The 20,076-nt window shown below is 43.6% G+C and overlaps 1 protein-coding gene across 3 annotated transcripts in view; it reads right to left on the bottom strand.

Moving 5' to 3' along the window:
• PIGG (phosphatidylinositol glycan anchor biosynthesis class G (EMM blood group)) overlaps positions 1 to 17,172 on the bottom strand; it is a 990,222-nt gene extending 973,050 nt beyond the window's left edge. For 2 of the 3 annotated variants that reach the window (XM_069236724.1, XM_069236727.1), the window contains exon 1: positions 16,852 to 17,118. In XM_069236724.1, coding sequence (XP_069092825.1) covers positions 16,852 to 17,005 — 154 coding nt within the window. In that variant the 5' untranslated portion in view covers positions 17,006 to 17,118. Of the gene's footprint in view, positions 1 to 16,851 lie in introns of all 3 variants that reach the window. The other variant, XM_069236721.1, reaches the window with a different exon arrangement.
• Between the last annotated feature and the right edge of the window lie 2,904 nt (positions 17,173 to 20,076).

Raw genomic sequence — 20,076 nt, 5'->3', positions numbered from 1 at the left:
GGAAGACAGTGTTAAGAGCTTATCGCTTTCTCTGCTGTCTTGGACGATGTTGGTAAAGTCACTGCCCTTTTTCCATCCTCCCATTAGAGGTGCCACTAGGGCCTTCCAAGCCTCCCTGGAGTGCTGGTCTTCTGGAGTTGGGATTCCTAATAGGGCTGTCACCCCCAAGAGGTCTGTGAAGTGGTGTCTTTTGTTTTGGAAGCCAAAGGCCAGACCAAATAATTATGTCCAACGATATTTGATGCGTTCCTGCCTCAGTTTCTCTATAACTGGATGGAACTGTAGTCAACAAGCCAGTGTGGCAAGGGCAATATTCTGGAAAAATGCACATGTAGCACCTTGAAAGTAGATTTCTTCCTTTCTACTTGTAGGATTGCATCTTTCATCTGAAAGGAGTACAGTTTCGCCAGGATATCGTGGGGATGCTTCCCCCTTCCAGACGCCTGCAAGCCCACCTAATTTACTCTGTCGATCTTGATTTTCAACTGCTTATCTCCCAACAGTTCCAAGAACAGGCCCGTTACAAAGGGAGGCCAAGTCTACGCCTTCCCCACTTCTTCCAAGTTTTGTATGCAAATGTCGTGTTGGAATTGGTTTTTGAGATCTTCCCATGTCAAGGTGGAGACCTGAAGTTGCATGCAAAGGAGGTGAGATTAATCTTCCATCTGGACAGCTTGTCGTTCATTCTTGTACTTTAGTCTTGAGGTTTAATGCAGAGGTGCCCACTGAGTCGACACCTTGTTGTTGAGAGGCAAGTTTACCATTCAAGTCAGATTTGAGAGCTACCAGTTAGGAGGTTAAAGAAGCCTTCATCTCTGTTCGGAGTTTCCGCTTAACGCCAAGTAGGAAGGAGTGGAGGTCCTCATTCTTGAGGGTCAAAACGGTGGTCTAAGTAGTTGAAAGTGGGGCATCTTGTGCCTCTGCTGGTGTAATGTAACTGAACACACTGTTGTCTTGGGACTTTTTCAGTGGCATAAAGACAGCATATACGATTAAAGGAAGTGGCGTGAAAGGGGTTGCAATTACTGCCTATGTAATAGAGGGGTATGAAGGGTATTTTTCATCTAGGTGCCATTTTCTAGTTGCAGTGTGTCAAACAGGCACGGAATGGCTCTCCATTTTAGTTATGTGGAATGGGATGGTAGGTTGGAGATCGAGAGGCAACCCCACCATTGATCAAACAAGGGCAAAGCAGGAGCGGCATAGCCAAATCCCCGCACTGTAGGGGACAGCTTGTCTCTCATCCGAGGGCAAACCCACAGCCTAACCTCCCTCAGAGTGGGGAGGCATCAAACCTGCGAGTGGCCAGGCAGGGTTCAGGTCGATCCATTGCAGGCAGTGCGTCCTGTTCAGACTCCAAACCCACCCCCCTCCCCAGGCACACCAATCTTCAGGCCTGAGGGGATTCACTACTTTCTTTGGGAAGCAATGGTACTGGTTGAGCACTTCGGAGTCACACCGACCGATCTGAGGAGGCACTTGATCATTTGATCAGCCCACATTGCTTTGAGGAACGGTCACTGTGGTGGGAGAGGCTGGGCAGAAAGTTTTTTCTCAACAGCTATCTGGCACTGCTTGTTGCACCTGTGGTTGATGGCCCACTCTCAAGGTCCATGTCTCTTGGTGCATTGAGGGCCTGTCATGTTAAAGACAGGCAGCTGGGCAATGACGACCTGTAGCTAGTGAAAGCAACAGTTCCGGGATCATTGGGATGCGGTGGGGACCATGATGTATACACTCTTTGTGGATTTTGCCTGCATGTGGGTTAGGCAGTGGGGAAAGACCTTGGCTCAACAGTGTCTTGTGGCAGGCAGTGGCACCACCATCTTAGGACCAGGCAGGGGACCCCTATGACTACAGCTCCTGGTATTTTATGTGTGGTGCAGGTAGCTCAATGTTTCCCATCCACTACAGGCCTCTTCCTCGAGGAGCTATCCAGTTTCTCAAGTGGCTGCGATCCTGGCCTGTGCAGTGCTGCTCCCTTCAGGTGAGTCGTGGGGCTGCAAGTGGGAGCGAGGGGCCCTTTGGGGATTTGTTGTGGCGCTCATTAGTGCTGAAGATGCCCCCATGGGTCTCCTTACCTTTGGTAGCTCTTAGTATTCCAGGTGCCACAGGTGGCATACAGCCCCAGGCAGAGGTGTGTGTCATGATTCGTCCAGGCTGCGTGCTCTCAGGAAGGCCTTCACTCTGCCATTGTACTCCAGCAGGCCCGGATGGAATCCTCAATGATCCGTCATTCTGGGAGTTTGTTAAGCAACCCCTGCAGTGCCTCCACTCTCTTCATGGCGCACCATACTTGGCACCCTTAATCGCTTTGGTAGGTGGATCAAGTGCCTTGATTTTCTGTGGCCTTGCAGCAGAGCCCTCGTGGATTACATCCACTTGGCCTTCTTCTTTGTTTCGTGTTTTTTTTTTTTTTTTTTTTTTTAAACTTAAGCTACAATCTTATTACTGTATCTAATTGTAACATCACTTTAACCTTTCGTTTTTTGCAGTGAATTTCTGGGGCTTTTTGATCACATTCAGCAGTTTCCTGGCAGCGCAAGGCCACATCCCTGTTGAGGATGGCCAACACACTGGTACAGAGGTACTCTCCCAATTGGATTTCTATGTAGTTTTGCCTTCCAAATGTAAGGCACTTTGTAAGAATGAAGACAATCTGAAAAACTCCCTCTGAATCAAAATCCAGTGTGGGTACCCAGAATTTCAGAGATTTACAAATAACCACTGCTCCTAAATTCAATATCTGCTGTACATCTCAGAAATACATAGATTTCCACCATACCCATTTCTCAATGTTTAGATTTTACTGTATGAATTGCTGTCTAGTTAGTACATAATGAAAAACCAATGTAAGGTGCAGCTCAGTTGTTGGCTCCGGGTACCCTTCGTTCTTGGAGAACCTACAGACGCTACATATTCCCGCGACTACAGTGGTCTAGCGCAGTGGTTCCCAGCCTTTTGACTTCTATGGATACCCACTTTATCATTACTGGAACCCAGGGACCCCCTCTGACTCGTTATTGGAATCTTGGGACCCCCAGTGAGTCATTACTGAAAGCTGGGGACCTAATTTGTTAATATTATTTAATTTTCTAAGCAGTTGTAGACCCCCTGAGAAGGCTTTGCGGACCCCCAGGGGCCCCGGACCACAGGTTGGGAACCACCGGTCTAGCGGACGTAACTGTCTATTGCTTTTGTTCATCGGCTGACGTGACAATAAGTTACAGATGAAAATGTCACAAATGTTTTTTTTTTTTCCTAGTCATTTTCAGTATTATTTATTTTATTTTTTTTTACATTTCTTTCGGAAAACTGAAATGACCCCATGCTAAATTCAGAATTGTGTCTACTTTTCATAAATCTATGGCTTTCTGGGTTCACCCATCAGTTTCACACACGTTTCCATCACAAACCGGAAGTAAGTTGAAAGCAAAAAAATTAGGAAAAATGGGCTACCTCTTCAAAACATGCTAACACTGTGATAATTCTTTTTTCAACTCTGCATGTCTCTGAAAGCTGCAAAGATGGAGACTTTAGCATAGCAAACCTTTAGTTGATGCCATTTTTAGCACACACTGCAGAGCATTTTTTTCCTATCCCCCCACACCTCAAAAAAGCTATGTTTTGGCTATAATCTTAGAATCCCCAAGGATGCACATTTAGCGTGGATACCTTTTGTATAAATAAAGTTAGGAAGGTGTAAGTGCAATGTCCCCCAAATACCCGGAAAAAAAAGGCTCTGAACGCAGGGGGGACCCTCAGCATTTAAGGGGTTAATTAGAGCATCAACAGCTATTCAAGTATTGTGATGTCTTCAGGGTTGAGGTCATGTGACCACTTCCTGGAAAGATTTGCTGTCAAAAGATAAAGGATGTCACTTCCTGTGGTGCCACGGAGTTCAAAGGGTGTGTGATGTCAATTCAGCTACCACAGACATTGTTTGTCAGTCAGTGTATGGGGCTGGTGGTTTTTATAAAGTTCATTTCAGAGCCTCAATTTTGCATTGCCCAATCTGCAAACTAAACTATTGAACCATTCTCCCTTTACCAAATGTATACCTACTAACTGATTTATTACACATTTATGAAACCTCTGTTTATACTTTGTCATGATTCATTAAACGTATTGCACAAGCTCCAAAACCAGAATTAAGCTCCATTCTGAGCATAAAAACTAAGAATAGGGAGAAAATAATTATCTTCGGAAAAAAAAATAATCAAACACCGTGATATTGGTGTTTCTTAAAGTGGTCTTCTTTGCCTAAATACCAGGCCCTTACAAACTAGGAACATAATGTCCAGTTCTTCCATTATACTAGTCAGAATGCCTATACCCCATGATAAAACGTTTTGGCCAGCAGAAATTATTTTGATTCAATACGCATGCTGACATCAGACTTGGCCTGGCTCTGATAATTAAAACAGCAACAACAGTTCAGAGGTTTTTTGGAGGATAGAGGTTTGGGGGACAGCTGACCGGAGAGAGGTCTGTCCCTGGGGGCACTGAGGGAATCCGGGTGCAGTCTAGACGACTGGACTTTGTTGGGCTACATCCCAAGGCTATATACTTGTCCACTTTGGGACTTGTTAGTGAAAAAAACAGCAGTTTTTTTTGTTTAGTCGGTTTTGTGCAAGCATAGCTGTGTGGCTTTTCTCTTATTCAGGTTTGTCAGTACCCAGACTTGAGGAAATGTCTGATGTGCAGGAAGAAAAAGTGCTTTGACTTTGAGGAAGCCAGGCGCATGGGTCTATTGGAGGGAAGCAGCGTGCCTCATCGGCCGGGCCACCCGGCAAGGTGCATGTTGGGTGGGGTAGTCGCTGGGGTACTTGCGTGATCCCCGCCCCGTGTCCACAAAGGTCAGCATGCCCAGAGGGAAATTAGGTTTTCAGGGTCACTAGCAGAGCAGTACAAAAAGTTACACACTGTCAGGGCAGTGGGGCATAAGCAAGTGGGTGGGGTACAGTACGGCAAAAGACTATTATTTTCTCCGAGAGGGCCAGCAAAGAAAGGGGGCATAACGGGCACAGGCGGAAGGGTTGGAAAACTTAGCCGAATCCCCCCCATGGCCCAGCGCGTTTTGGGAGATGAGAGGAGGCCCTGTATGGAAGGATAACTCCTGGGTCAGGCCAAGGTAAAGGAGATTGTAAAGCTCCACCTAGTACCTCAGAATGAGGAGGATGGGCAGGATGGTGGGGCCATAAAGAGCCCCATACGAGATGGAGGTGAAGAAGGCTTAACCCAGTGGGAGGTGGAAGAAGGGGCCCATCGTCACATGAGACTGGGGGGGGTGGGTCAGCTACACTGGAGGCCAGGGGCTTTGGGAGGAGCTGAGGCACAAAATCGGGTTTCCCTAGGGCAATGAGACTGGCTGGAATGGCTGCCCTGGACCATTCAGTCTAAGTGGATTGCCAAGAGTCCATGAGGAAAGAAGGATGATGAAAACAGTGGGGAGTCCTTCAGAGGTCAGGAGCGGGACCTCCCATGAAATTTTCCACCCCAGAAGTCCTGCTTCAGCAGTGATCGCAGCCATGCTAGAATGGAGTGAAGACAAAGGCATGAAGAAACATTCTGAATCAGAAAGGGGCAGGCCACAACCTGTATATTCCTGAAAAGGGTGAGGAATGTGGGGGGTAGAGTGAAAACAAGTGAGACAGCTTTTAGGGGTTTCTCGGGTGGGCTTTCCACCTCCTGGCAGACAGATGAGGAGAAGGCACAGGCAGTGGGTTTTTCTGGGCACACTGGACCCGTCATCTCTTTTACAGGTGTCAAGTCTACAGCGTGAAGCAGACTCAGAAGAGCACTGTGTTACTCATCCACCCCGAGGGGAAGAGAAGGCAGGGCAAAAAATAGGTGGCTGGATGGCACAGTGGGACTCCCCGCCTTACACAACCCACAAAGGTCCTGTGAGGCCTCATCAGGGAGATTGGCAGATTGGAGCAAAAGAGCATTGACTGGATGGATTTATGGGTCAAGGCGGCCTGCAGTTACGAATTGCATGAGTGGGTTAGGTACAGCCCCTCAGGTTAAGGTACACGGCAACCCCATGGTGGAGCGCAAGGTGTTACAAGGTGTAGCTGGGGGAGAAAACAGTTTGGTGGATGATGACTAGTCAGAGGAAGTGGAACTGGATTATGAGGAGGACAGTCTGGAGGAGGGAGAGATTATGGACAACAAGGTGCCAAGTGCTATAGAACAGAGATTGTGGCAGGTAGGTGCGGCCACGAGAAAGGGTGAGGTGGGGGGGAAAGAGTCTAGTTAATCAATATTCTAGTAATGTTTTTCAGGCCACAAGAGAGGCATCTGCCAAGTCTGTTGGCCCCTCAGTGGCAAAGTGACAGACTTTGGAGCAGCCACCAACCCTAACACCAGGTAAGAATATACAAACCGGGAGGGCGACCTAAGTGATGGTGTCAAAGGGGGTAGACGCAGGATGCAGGCAGGAGCTAGACAATGCAAGGCTGCAGAGAGGAAAATATGTCCAGGACTCTGGGGTTGGGACGCAAGAGAAGGAAGCGAGGTGCGAGCTGTGTAGAGGGTGGGTCACACTCTGGGATACCCAGGGGTGTGGGGAAGGGAACAAGAAAAGGCCACAAGTGCAGATACTAAGGAAGCAGAAGGGGAAAAAGGTAAGTCCAGTGGGGCAGATGTGAAAGAGAGTAAGGCGTTAAAAAATAAAAAAACTCCCCTACATGGGGGTGACTAAACCGCTGGGGTCACATATTATGTTGTCTACAGAAGGGGCAGTCAAGGGAACAGGCGAAGGCCACTAGTGTTGATACTAAGTAAGCAGAAGGGGAAAAGTTAAGTCCAGGAGGCACACAGGAAAGCTAGTAAGAAGTTAAAAATAAAGAAACCCTCCAACATGGGGGTGGCTAAACATCTTATCTTGCCTACAAAAAATACAATTTGGGAAGGGGCGCACGTTGAGATGTTCTAGCTGTTAAATAGAGAATTAAGGACCAAGAAAAGGATTCAAAGAAGAGGAATATGAACAGGCAAAATGCCATGGGTGCCAATAAATTAGGAGAATTGGACTATAGCTTTTCTAACTTACTCAAGCATATATTGTGAAGAATACCCTAAGTGGAGTGTGGCCCTATTCATATATATGGACATCATATGTAATGTGCAAACCTCGTTTGAGGTAATGCCTGGGTGCATTATGATGATGAATGCACAAATGGCCTTGGACCCGGAAGTCTAATGGGCGAAATAGATACAGACTTATGGCAGCATACAAGTAGCCCAGTGACATTTGGGGAAATGATCTTCAAGGTCCCTTTCAGGCCTGTCCCACCCAGGGAGGGGTGGGGTCTACAACTAAAAATTAGGGAGGGGCGATGGGGTCCTGCACGAGAGAATACTGTAAAATTACACATGAATGTTCAGAGTGCTCTAGGAAGCACGTACTCATGCATTGCTATAGTCACGTAGGAGACGCACAAGGAGGTCACGCAGGGGGAAATTCTAGCAAGTGGGAGGAGCAAGGACACCCCAGGCCACATCAGGTAACAACGGGGAGACTGGGGGCACTGGGCCCTGGAGGGTAGGGGTGGGGAGCTTATACAACTGTTGTACTGGACAGATTGACATTCTGACTGCAGTCCTACCCTAACAAGGAGGATGAAGTGATCTTGTAGGAAGGATTTCAGTGTGGTTTTCGTTTGGGTTATGAGGGACCTAGATTGCGGTGATGGGCAGAAAATCTAAAGTAAGTCAAAGCACACCCACACGTGGCGTGGGAAAAACTACAGAAAGCAGTGAGGATGAGTGGGATGGCTGGTACTTTGGATGACTGGCAGATGGTCAATATTTCCACAATAAGGGTGGTTCCAAAGAAAGAACAGGGTCACTTCTTGCCAAAACAGAATCTGTCCTGGCCAGAGAGATATTTGGTGAATTACTTTATTGGTGAAGAAATATCCTCTGTGTCATATTTGTAAATGGACGTTGCAGTGGCGCTGGTGAAGCAGGCAGGGAGAGGTACAAATATGGCAAAATGTGACATCAAATTGGCATACGGATACGACCCACTACTTGGGTGATTTTTTTTCTTCGTCACAGACCCTGCTCTGCGAACTGCCAGCAATTGCTGGTACGTTTTTATGAGCTCATGGGGGACGTGGGGGTTCTCTTGGCACCGGAGAAGATGTTGGGACCACAGATGACACTTTCTTTTTTGAAAATTTAACTGGATTCTGAGGTCATGGAGACTCGCTTTCCATAGGATAAAAAATTGGGGATGTCATCATTGCTGGAAAACGATGCTGGCAAAACCTAACGTCATTGTAAGGGAGATGGAAGTCATCTCAGTTTTGCTCAGATGGTTCACGTGGGTAGGACCTGCAGGAGACTGGATTTGACGCTATTGGGACTATATGTGCCACACAATCATGTACGACTATCTGCAGGGTTGAGGGATGATGTGCAAATGTGGCGTTTCTTTTTGGAGTTTTTTATGGCATCCACATGAATGCCCGGCAGGAGCTGGAATGGAACCTACAGATATCATCTGATGCTTCAGGGGTTATAGGTTTTGGTTTGTATTGGCAGGGATGGTGGTGCACAGAGGAATAGCAAACCTGTTGCAAACAAGGAGACGGCAGCATTGCTTTTCTTTAGTTGTGCTCTTAGATTGCTGTGGTCCCATTGTGGGGCGACTTGTTAAAACAAGGGAAAGATTTGTTTTGAGTAAACAATATGGCTGTGGTACAGGTGGTTAACAGATAGTCAGTGAGGGAGCGCTGGTGCTAAAGTTGCTGAGGGTCTTTGTGCTCGCCTCCCTTCAGCATGATATATTTTTTTGCAAAATGTTGGCCAAGCATGTGCAATAAGTGGACAAATATATTGCAGACGCTTTGTCTCGTTCACAGTGGGAGAGGTTCCATGGACTCGCCACAGAGGCGAACAGTGACAAGACATACATGCCTCCTCATTTATGGGCAAAAGGAGGAAAAGGATGCTCCAGCTAGTGGTAATGTTGTATCCACAAGGAAGGCTTATGTTGAGGCATGGGAGAAATTCCTTAGTACAGGGTCTTGTAGGCGATCGGGGGAATGGGAAAGAGTGGAGGATGTGTTGCTGTTTATTTTGGGACTGAGTGAAAAAGGGCTAACTCGCATCATGATTGCCAGGAAGTTGGCAGGCGTGGCTTATATGGAAACAATGCTTTGGGCTACGTGCTCTCAGTGCAGGAATTGGGCAAGAGGTTATTGGAAGGATGAGCTAGGGAACAGGGCTGTTACAGGCAGAAGAGGAAGTCTCTGTCGCTATACATCTTTGGCAAGGTGGTGGGCTGGTTACCAGCCATTTGTTCATCCATACAGGAAGCCACTGTGTTCTCTACTATGATGATGTGGATGTTCTTTGGGGCTTTTAGGGTATTGGAATTGTTGGGGTTTGGGGTGGTAAAGGGTTGTTATGAGAATAATTACCTTTTCAACTGCAAGGAGTTGTAATTTACCTGCATAGCCCAAAGAAGGGCCAGAGCTCAAGGTGTACTACTGTAGTTTTTTCAGCATGCCACATGGACGAGCTTTGCCAAGTAGCATTGGATAAGACGTTTGGCAGCAAAGTTCAGCAGCAGGAGTGTTAGTTTTGCAACATGGGAGCGGTGAAGCAGTTACAGCATTTCAGTTGTTGGCAATTACGAGGAAAGTGCTTGCGGGGTTAGGTTTGGTGGCGAATGACTACAGCACACACTCTTTTCACACTGCAGAACTATAGAGGCAGGGTGGAGGGGCTGGTCCAGGAAAGAAATCATGGGTCTGGGTAGATGGTCTTCCAATTGTTTTCAATGGTATGTCCGGATGGGAATCTGAGAATATGTAGTTCACTGTATGTCCACTTACTGCTGTTTCTTTTTCAGGTTTGGTTCTGGGTCTGCTGGCTGCCAGCTTGATGGTTTGGATTGTTGGCCATTCTTTTGTGAACCTGGCTGTCTGGGAAGAGTACCTGGAGGCTGCAACCTTAGTTTTGATGCAGATTTCTTTTTGTTCGTATGGCATGGTAAACAGGGTGTTAGGTGGAAATACCTGTTGCCGTAATTGAACAAGCTGGGTCTGAGGTTTGTGTGCCCAGACATATTGCTGTTACATCTAAGAGAAAATGATTTGGTGTTGGAGAAAGATCTGTCAATGTTGCAATCCATGAAAAAGACCTGGAGATAAACATGCAGTGGTTGTTGTTTTGTCGCATGGACTGAGTTTATTCCTTAAAGGATTTGGAGAGATGCTAGCAAACCAGTGGCAATAGATAGGGCAAGGAGGAAGATACATAGATTAATGCAGTGTTTTTGCAGGGATGCAGGAATAGGTTAAGTTAACCATCCTGACGTACCTGAAGTTGCAGCAGATTTTTTATAAGCAATGGGGTTCATCTTTTGTAAATACAAGTGTGACCTGGCCCATCCGAATAAAACAGATTTGAGCCTTTTCTCTGGTGGGGGTGGCCCACAGCCTTACAGGGCTTTAGAAAAGGTTATTGTTACTGACATAGGTGAGACAGGCTGTAAGGGAGGGTGTCAACAAGTTCACACTGAAAATAGGCAAGAAGTTTAAACGTTACGACATAAGAAGTTCAGTTTAGTGACGTTCACATTTTTACTGTTAGGGGCGCAATCACCGGAGTGCAGTAGGACATGGCGTATACACTTGCTGGGAACATTATGTGGGAAGTGCATTGTTAGGGTTGGACGGTAGATAGTAGCTGAGTTAATGTATAGTGAGGTTTTAGTTTTCTAAGGCAGTATGCCTAGAAAAGTTTTTGATATGCGCATCAGTTTCAATAAAGCAACCTTTTTCACACACAAATTGTCAGTGGTCAGTCTATGCCCCATTTCACCAACAGGGGTTTGGAAGACAGCTGACTGGAGGGAGGTCTGTCCCCTAGGGGGATTGGGGGAATCCTAGAAGAGTCTAGGTGACTGAGATATTTCTGGTTACATCCGTTAGAGGATGTAGCTCAAGGGTATGTATTCTTCCCCACCATTTTGTGATAGGTGTACCCTGAGGCAGCCCTTATTAGTGAGAAACCAGCAGTCCACCCCCCAACCCTTTAGCTTAGGTTTCTGAGTACATAGTTGGCTTTCATGGCTTTATTGGCAGTACTGGTGTAATCTATAACAAATCTCACCTTGTCCAACTCATTACTGTGTTTACCCTGGCTCCTAGATTTCAATGCACATCAAGTGCACATCCGAAACATCAGATCGTATCCATACCTTATGGCGAGTTGGTGAGAGCAATACGTAATTACAAGACGTAACTGCAGTAAAGATGATGAATTCATGAATTGTGCTAATGAGATGAGTATGAGATTTAAGACACAAGGATATTCTGAACATATGATTAGGAAAGCACAGGACAGAGTGAGACAGATTGTTAAAAGTGACGCAATGAAATCTAGGAGCCAAGGTAAACACAGTAATGAGTTGGACAAGGTGAGATTTGTTACAGATTACACATTACACAAGTACGTCTTTGGGACTTAAAAGAATTGTTAACAGGCATTGGGATATTTTATATCAAGATGAGGTCCTAAGGAACTTTATTTTGGACAAAGCAGCTTTTGCATTTCGTAAGGGAAGATCCCTTAAAAGTATTCTCAGTCCTAGTTACACGTCATCAAAACCGTCGAACACCTGGTTATCTACGTGTAGGGTGGGTTTCTTCAAATGTGGGCAATGTGGGGTATGCCGTTGGGATTGCAATGGCACTAAAGAGCTTTCCACAACAATGGACAGTGTTTATAGGATCAAGTCAGCTATTGATTGTAATACTTCCTGTTATCTACATAATAAGTTGTAAATGTACTCGCATTTACATTGGGAGTACTATCCGCCCTCTCAAAATTAGGATTAGTGAACATGTCAGGGCACTCAAAAATGGAGATGAGAGATATCCTGTAGTGGCACACATTATGGCCTGTGAGTCACAGGACAATCATAAAACATTTTAATTTTTTGGTTTTGAACATGTTCCAAGAGACCCCAGAGGTGGTAATAGGGAACTTACTCTTCATAAAAAAGAGGCGACATGGATAATGCGACTTAAGGCAGTAGAAATGGGTCTCAACACAGATAGGGAACTTGAATACTTTTTGGGAGAGTAATTGCTTGTCATTTATCTGACTCATGTGTAATCATTATAAACAAACTATTGTTGATGCAACTCTGTTGTCATTGTCATTGATATTATGTTATTGATGATTTCTATAGGTAATATTTAACATATGTTCTAGTTTCTTCAAAACTTAATTGTAATCATAATAGTATGAATTATTGATCTTATGTGATTCGTGATATTCATTTACAATGTTTACCATATGGTGATATTTCATCCCAACACACTTGAAATAGAAAATATTATGGATTTTTTTTTAATCATATTTCACAATTTCTGGGGACTATTTTGAATTCATGACGTGGCACTTTATTTTCCATTTGCCTGAGCATCATAGTGATGTAATTGAGTTGATAATTTTTATTTTTTAGTGTCTTTGAACTTGAGACACGCTTTCTAGTCCGTTTCTGTGGGTAGACGATTAAGATGCTAGGACTCTACCCTTAGCGTTGCTGGGGTAGTAATTTGTTTTTTGCTTTACCACTGATAATACAATTAACATACAGATGAGTCACGTCATTTAAATCTACTTTGCAGATAAATATTTCAGACGCTAGTACTCTCTCCTTAGCGTTGCGGGGATAGTATTTAGTTTTTTCGCTGTACCTCAGAGAATATAATCATTACACCCATAGGCCTCTGTAGGGATTTAAAAACGCACTATAATGCTTCGGAAGTGACTACGGGTCACTTGTCCGTTATTTGTTTTTACTTTTCATACGTTCTAGTTCGTTATTCATCTCTATGATTCTATTTATAGTACTTGCGTTTCAGCCTTATGGTAGCGTACTCGCAATTCAGATGAGACCCGATTCTTTTTAACGTGCCGAATTTACAGTGGGAAAGTAAGTTTGTGATTGCGTTTTATGTAGCGGTTCACTTTTGACATTTTTACTGTATTAAGTCCTCCTTGGGTGGCTTACCGATGTAAGTGAGTATGTTATCTATATTTTTAGTTTGCCAGTCACTTGACAAGTACAGAGAGTAACGTAGTTCTTTGACTGGACCCGAGTATCATCATTTGATAACTTGTTAGGTACTGGCTAAACTTTAGTTTGTTGGACACAGGTCTTTTTTTAATAAATTCTTGGCTAATTATTTTCACAGGGTATTTCTCTTGGGATGTTAGTGGTTGTTATTAGTTGTGACTATTTCAATTGATAAATAGTTTTCTGAGTTTTCAATTCTTAGATGGGTGTTTTCCACTTATTGGCATCCGGATCTTTATCTCACTCACAGCCTTTTTCAACTTTTCCTCTTTCCTTTTGGCTCTTCATTCACGGTGCAAGGTGGTATGGGTTTTGATTAGCATTGAATCTTATTCTTTATTTCAAGTGTCTTGTTCTGATGAAATTTCAGCCCTGAAGAAGTCGTTTGAGGTATTTCCCCAAGACGAAACACGTGTTGGCTGTGTGCTTATGAACTGTATCAACGGAACACTGAAGAAATTTGTTTACCTGAACTCGATGTATCTTACCGAGGAATTGTCATTACTCTATGGAACACGGAGCATTTCATGAATAAAGCACAAGGACTGGATAATACATTAGGAGTTGTACATATATTTATTTCTTTATGGACTTTCAGCAAGGCTATTTATTGTATGTAATATTTAAGGCAGACACTTTTTTTGTGCATATTTTGTAAATTAATCTAGTTACTTTAGAACGAGTGCCTCACACATACTTCGCTTAAAGCAACTCAGGCCTTAAAGCAACAGAGACAGCAACTTAAAGCTGTCAGGCTCCTAAAGTTCCAACACTCTGAAAGCTCCCATCTTAGTTCTTTTTTTGGAAATAAGAAAGAAATATAAGGTGATATGCGAATTCAAGAAGGCCCACACTGAGCAGGGGTGGGTTAAAATTATGATGGCTTGTAAGGAAAAAAAAAAAAAATAGTAAACCACTTTGGTCCAAAATCAATCAACTTGAGCGATGGTCCGCTGCAGCCCTAGACAATACAGTATCAGAGAACAGTAGGTAGATCATGTCAATTAACTATACCAGTATCAGACTGCAGATAAATCATTACCAAACACACACAGTGTGTCACCCTCCTCAAAACTTCAGGAGCAAAAAAATCAAAATGAGACTACAGTCTTGTAGCAGCAGCAGCACCCCTGGCCCAAATGGCCTTCTTGTAGCAGTATTTAAACGTGGCAAGCTTCTTGGAGTAGTCAACTATGAAAAACGTACAACTCCATAAGGAAATAAAATCCCAGATTCATGGAAAGGGGCACTCATACACCTCATCTGCAAGAAGGGTCCCTAAAGGAACCCAGACAGTTATTGTATGATTGTGTTGATTGATACTGATACAAAAATATTTGCGGGCCTACTGTTAGAGGCCCTGGAAGCCTGGGCTACAAGTTTAAATCTAATCCCCCTAAATCAAACCAGCTTCCGCTCATCATCGTGTACCTCTGACAACCTGTCAGCATTAGCTATTTTGGCAGAAAAATACACAAGGAAAAAACTATCCTTGTACACTTGTTTTGTTGAGTTATCCGAAGCATATGACTTGGTTGATAGGCATTGGCTGTAGATGAAGTTAGTGGATTGGAATATCCTGCCAGACTTGTTAAAAGGAATATAGGTTCACTATTCTGAGAACTAGGCTAGGGCTACAATTGGTGGTAATAAGCGGGTAACATCTAAAATTTGGATAGGCATAAGTATCAAGCAAGGCTGAATACTGGCCCCAACCTTATTCAATTTAATCTCAGCGGACCTGTGCTTGCAATTGGATTCTATTAGCTCCCATACTCCAAGGGTGGACCACCAACTAATAACATCATTTTACTGAATGTTTCTAGCATAGGCTTGCAAAACCTGCTAAATTCTTTCCATCAATATTGCTTCTCCAATGAACTATCTGTCAACCTTGAGAAAACTAAGGTGCTCATTTCTGGAAAACGAGTAGTAAAGAAAAAGCTATGGCATTGTGGGGGACATCCGGTGGACAGAAGTGGTAATTACAAATATCTCAGCATTTGCCTTCAGGATCGCTGGTCTCACCTACTGCATTTGAACACCTTGAAAGCAAGGTTGGTGTCTCAAATTGCAGCTCTACAAATCATTGTAACCAAACTGCAAAGCCCAACCTGGCAACCACTGCTTACAGCGATCAAGGTAAACTTCCTTCCAACTTTACCATATAGCTTGGAATTTTTTTCCTGGGAAGTTTGCTTCTTTACTGAATGCTGCATAGAGCAAAGCTTTCCTCCTTATCTTTTTCCTACCACAAAGTACTTCTCTGGCACAAATTATGCTGGAAATCGGCCTCCAGAACCAAGAACTGGTACAAGAGGATGCCTTTCTCAAATATGTCTCACTGCTGAGGCAGGCAAAGCCAAACTCACTAAAACTCTGATATAGCAAGAAATTGGACCCAACGCACCCTCAAACCCAAACTTCTAGCCAGAGAGAATCGAAGCGACAGTTAACACCAGGAAAAGAAGCAATTTGGCAAAAAAAAAAATACCACATCAAGCAAGCATTAAATAAACAAATTAAGCAGCACACCTGGTTCGATAACAAACAAGTTCAGTGTGCACTCTCATGCATGGATGACTTAACACTTCTAAGGCTTCTTCTGCATAGCCGTACATGATAGCCTTGTTAAAAAAAAAAAACAAAAAAAAAAAGCACCTAAAAATAAAAGTGCTCCATGCCAGATCTGGGCTGCTCCCATCACCTGACGCAGTTCCAAAACAGCTTCATCCTTCAAACATAGAATGGATGTAGGCTCTGTTAATTCCCCCGGAAGGACCTCCCACACATACTTTGCAGATGACCAGCTCTACCACCAAAACATCTTTAACGCCAATCGCATTATATTTTGCCATCAAGCGATTTTGTTGTGTCTGAAGGGTCTGACACCTCAATGCATGGCATGCTTTGCGAAATGTATTTTAAAGCAGACCTCCTGATTAAAGAGGGTACAAATAATCAGGTAGGAAGCCAGAACGCAGCACAGAAATAACCAGGGTTGGCTTGCGGGTCCTACATAGGGCGGCACGCGGGGAGCCCACTAACATGTCCTGTACAACAGTGCTAAAACACAGTTCAGCAAACAACATATTAAGGACAGAAAAGACAAAGCAGAGTGTGATTTTGGGATTACCCTTTAAAAAAACGGAAATTTGCGATTTTATCAACCTTTAAATGGAACCCCGCAATCTCTCCTGAGCCAGAATTGTGAGTTGTCCGTAGGACAGTAGGTATATGAAACAGTATACACTCGTCAGAGTAGACTGCACACTCTTGCACCTATCTTGCCAGGTACCTTAATAGTGTTGCTAAAACTAAAATCTCAGGTGACGAGTTGACGCATCCGATTAAGCTGAAGTCAGTTAAGGAGTGGTGTAGTGAGAATAAGTAAAGATAAAACTGGAATCAGACCTGTGCATTCTAGGCGATGTGGCCGTAATCCATGCTAAAAGCAGGGCTACGCAAACTAGTTATAACTAGCCTTTAAGAAACACGATGGCATTTCTATTGTAAGTTATTATTTAATGCTTCATAACTAACATTCATCAAGTAGAAGGGTTCAGTGCATGCCCTTTATGTAAAGTAACTAACTGGTGGTCACGCAAAGTGTTCCAATGCCTTCGGGTTGAGTTCGCACTATATAAACTGCTGAAAAGGTGCTCTATTATAATGTCCCTTTTCAGCTCTAGGTCTTTGCTGTCAGGTTGCAATAGTGCTGGGCCTCGCTACCTCACCTGTGGTCAGGGGTTCCCCCGGACTCTGAGCGGCGACACTCCTGCGGCTCAGGGAGCGGATGGGTGGCGGGAAGAAGCCGCGGAGGAAGAGCCCTACACCCACAGCCTGCAGTAGCAGGCAGCAGGAAGCGAATACCGAAGAACTTAACCGCATGGCGGAGCAAAATATATGGGCTAAAACCCAAGCGAGAACTGTGATTCAAAGTAGAGCAGTGAATGAAAAACAGCACACTTCCTGGTTACGAACGAAAAGCTCCAAGCACACAATACATCTGCACATTGATTGGCTGCTACGCCAGGATTAAAAAGAGATTGTACTGCAAAGAGATAAAAGAAGGACTACATAAACCGGGTCACGCGTCCTGTCCTAGCTAGCGTTCAGTCGCGCTGTGGGCGGTCCAGGAAGCACAATAATATGGGAGCCCGCTCCTCACGAGCGCATGCGTGTTTGTCTACTGCCACTGGTAGGTAACTCTTCGAGGGTTGCAGCGTGCTGGTGTGCGGATATTCGTCTGTGGGTATGTGCTGCTGATTTCGTTTAAATGTTCAATTTGTTTCGGTAGTTCTGAGCTGCTATACGTATACGCCACCAATCTGTTATTTCATTCATCTTTTACTTACTACGCGAAAGGCACACATTCTTTGTTTTAGACCAGTTTTTTGAGGTTTTGAGTGAAGGAGCGAGCTGCTCTTTATAAAACGTGTACTTCTCTGCCCCGGCATCTCGTCCGCTGTAATTGCATCAGGATCTAGCCTCCCACAAAAGTGATTCAGTAGCAGGAGTGCTCTTTCATATTGATTGACGCGGACGCTTCCGTTTTCGTTATCTGGTTTAAGTGATTTGTTTTGTCGCCATAACCAATTCTGTCTTTTGTGTAATGGTTATACTGACACACAGGGGTTTCTGTAGCACATTTAAGCAGAGCTGTTTTAAGGAAGGGTAGTGCATATCCGTATGGGAAAGAGGAGCACGCAATCCCCGAATAAAAATACCTCTGTTTTTTTTTTATTTCTTATAACTGTCCAGAGACATCGCCCCTATTTTCTATCAGTCTAGGGACATTACTAGTCACCTATAATATGAAACAAGCTTTTGCAGTGTAATAGGGCTCGCATTTGCTTGAGTTAGAGCTACTGGTATTGTAATGAAAACTATAATGGCAGTGCACCACTTAATTAGCAATTATTAAATAGAATATAGAGAAAGTCCAATTCTTCTATGGTATAAGTAAAGCAATTTTTTTAATTTTCTTCCAATTCCATATTTTTTTTCCACAATGATCTTGTTACAGCATGAAATGCATAATAATGACATCCAACGCGTTTCGCCCTTCAAAATAGGGCTTCTTCAGGGCTGTAACGTAACATGAAACAATGATATAAGACAACGGTAAAAAACAATAATACGAAACACACCAACATCACTTGAATCCATAATAAAAACTAAACAAAATCATGAGACAGGACATAAACGTGTGTAGACATATATATGTACATAGTAGTAGGTCCAAGAGTATACTGAATTTGTCCAGTATGCAATTAATATAGTATAGTTCAGGGAACTGGCAAAGAGATAGGTTCAAAGCCGAGAAGTGAAAGGTCAGTTAAAAAATAAGTGAAGTGAAAGAAATGTATGATGTACTGGGGAAAGTAACGTCTTACCCAGTATAAAAGTCTAATTAGTTCTCAAATAATCATGCAATAGCTTATCTGAAAAAAACATGAGCATACCTATATGTTGTCTGGTAGGTCATAACTGAGATTTTTGAAGAACATTTTCCTAATGAGTCTGATGGGGAAAGAGAGGAAAAAGAAAGAAGGTAGGAATAATGAGGGCCGTATGTACTTGATGGTATGGAAGCCATAGACTGAGTCCTGATAGATATAACCCTAAAAAGTATAACTAGCCACTACCCCCCATTGGTAATCATAATATTGTCAGATTAGGTAAAAAAAGAGAGAAAAAGATATTGCTTATAACATGCCGGTAAACAGAGCAATTAATGTAGTGATAACGCGTCCCTTTATGTTATTTTGTTACACATCAGGACTCGTTTTAGGACAATGAATCCTTTGACCCAGTTGAGAGACACCTTAGGACGAGATAGCTAATCAATATATCAATCAATACATCAATAATGTCATCAATATTTATCACGACAATGCATTTCACTTTAGACAAAGTCATTAATCAATTCAAAGACGCTACCATGACCTTTCAGCCATAAATAACCACACCTTGTTTAGTAGAATTTTATGAGTTTTATTCCCTATTAATTACAGTCTAATAGCAAATACGTTAATCTCAACACCAAGAAACATAATAGCATAGTCACGATATGGCAACTTTGGTAAGCTTTCATTAAAGCGAGAATCACAAACATCAGAACATAACACGGTGTGAACATAGATCAATTTAGCAAAATGTCAATAACGCGTCATTTAAACAAAGCATAATCTCGGTCATTTGTCTATTTGCGTCAGTTTGGTGAACACCTGTCCTAACCACTGATTAGCATTCGCATGTTGGGCTTCATGCAAAACAATTTAAAACACCAATTTAGAAAACATCTGGCTAAGGTCTCTGTCAAAAGCAAGCAGTTGGTACCTAGAAAGGAAAAGCAAACAGACAAATCACAATCACATTGTCATAATTACCCTCCAAAGTTTAGGTCAGCGCACAGGTTCAGTCTTCATCCTCAGGACTTCAGTCAAATCGCCATCAGTTAGAACTCAGCTCCGGAGCAAAAGGGCACTTTCCTCATAAGGAGGTAAAGTGTAAAATGAACAATTCTAAGGGCAAGGATGGTTTTAAGTAACCCACCAAGTCACCAAACAGAGTGACAGAGTTTCTGGATGTAGGAAAGTACCATCTTGCCTGGCATGTTACCCCCATTTTTCACTGTATATATGTTGTTTTAGTTGTATGTGTCACTGGGACCTTGGTAACCCAGGGCCCCAGTGCTCATAAGTGTGCCTGAATGTGTTACCTGTGTAGTGACTAACTGTCTCACTGAGGCTCTGCTAATCAGAACCTCAGCGGTTATGCTCTCTCATTTCTTTCCAAATTGTCACTAACAGGCTAGTGACCATTTTTACCAATTTACATTGGCTTACTGGAACACCCTTATAATTCCCTAGTATATGGTACTGAGGTACCCAGGGTATTGGGGTTCCAGGAGATCCGTATGGGCTGCAGCATTTCTTTTGCCACCCATAGGGAGC

Source organism: Pleurodeles waltl, chromosome 1_2, assembly GCF_031143425.1.
Source record: "Pleurodeles waltl isolate 20211129_DDA chromosome 1_2, aPleWal1.hap1.20221129, whole genome shotgun sequence".
Taxonomy (NCBI): Eukaryota; Metazoa; Chordata; class Amphibia; order Caudata; family Salamandridae; genus Pleurodeles; species Pleurodeles waltl.
Note: the sequence above shows the minus strand (reverse complement) of the source record. Positions and strands in the feature narration are given on the sequence as shown.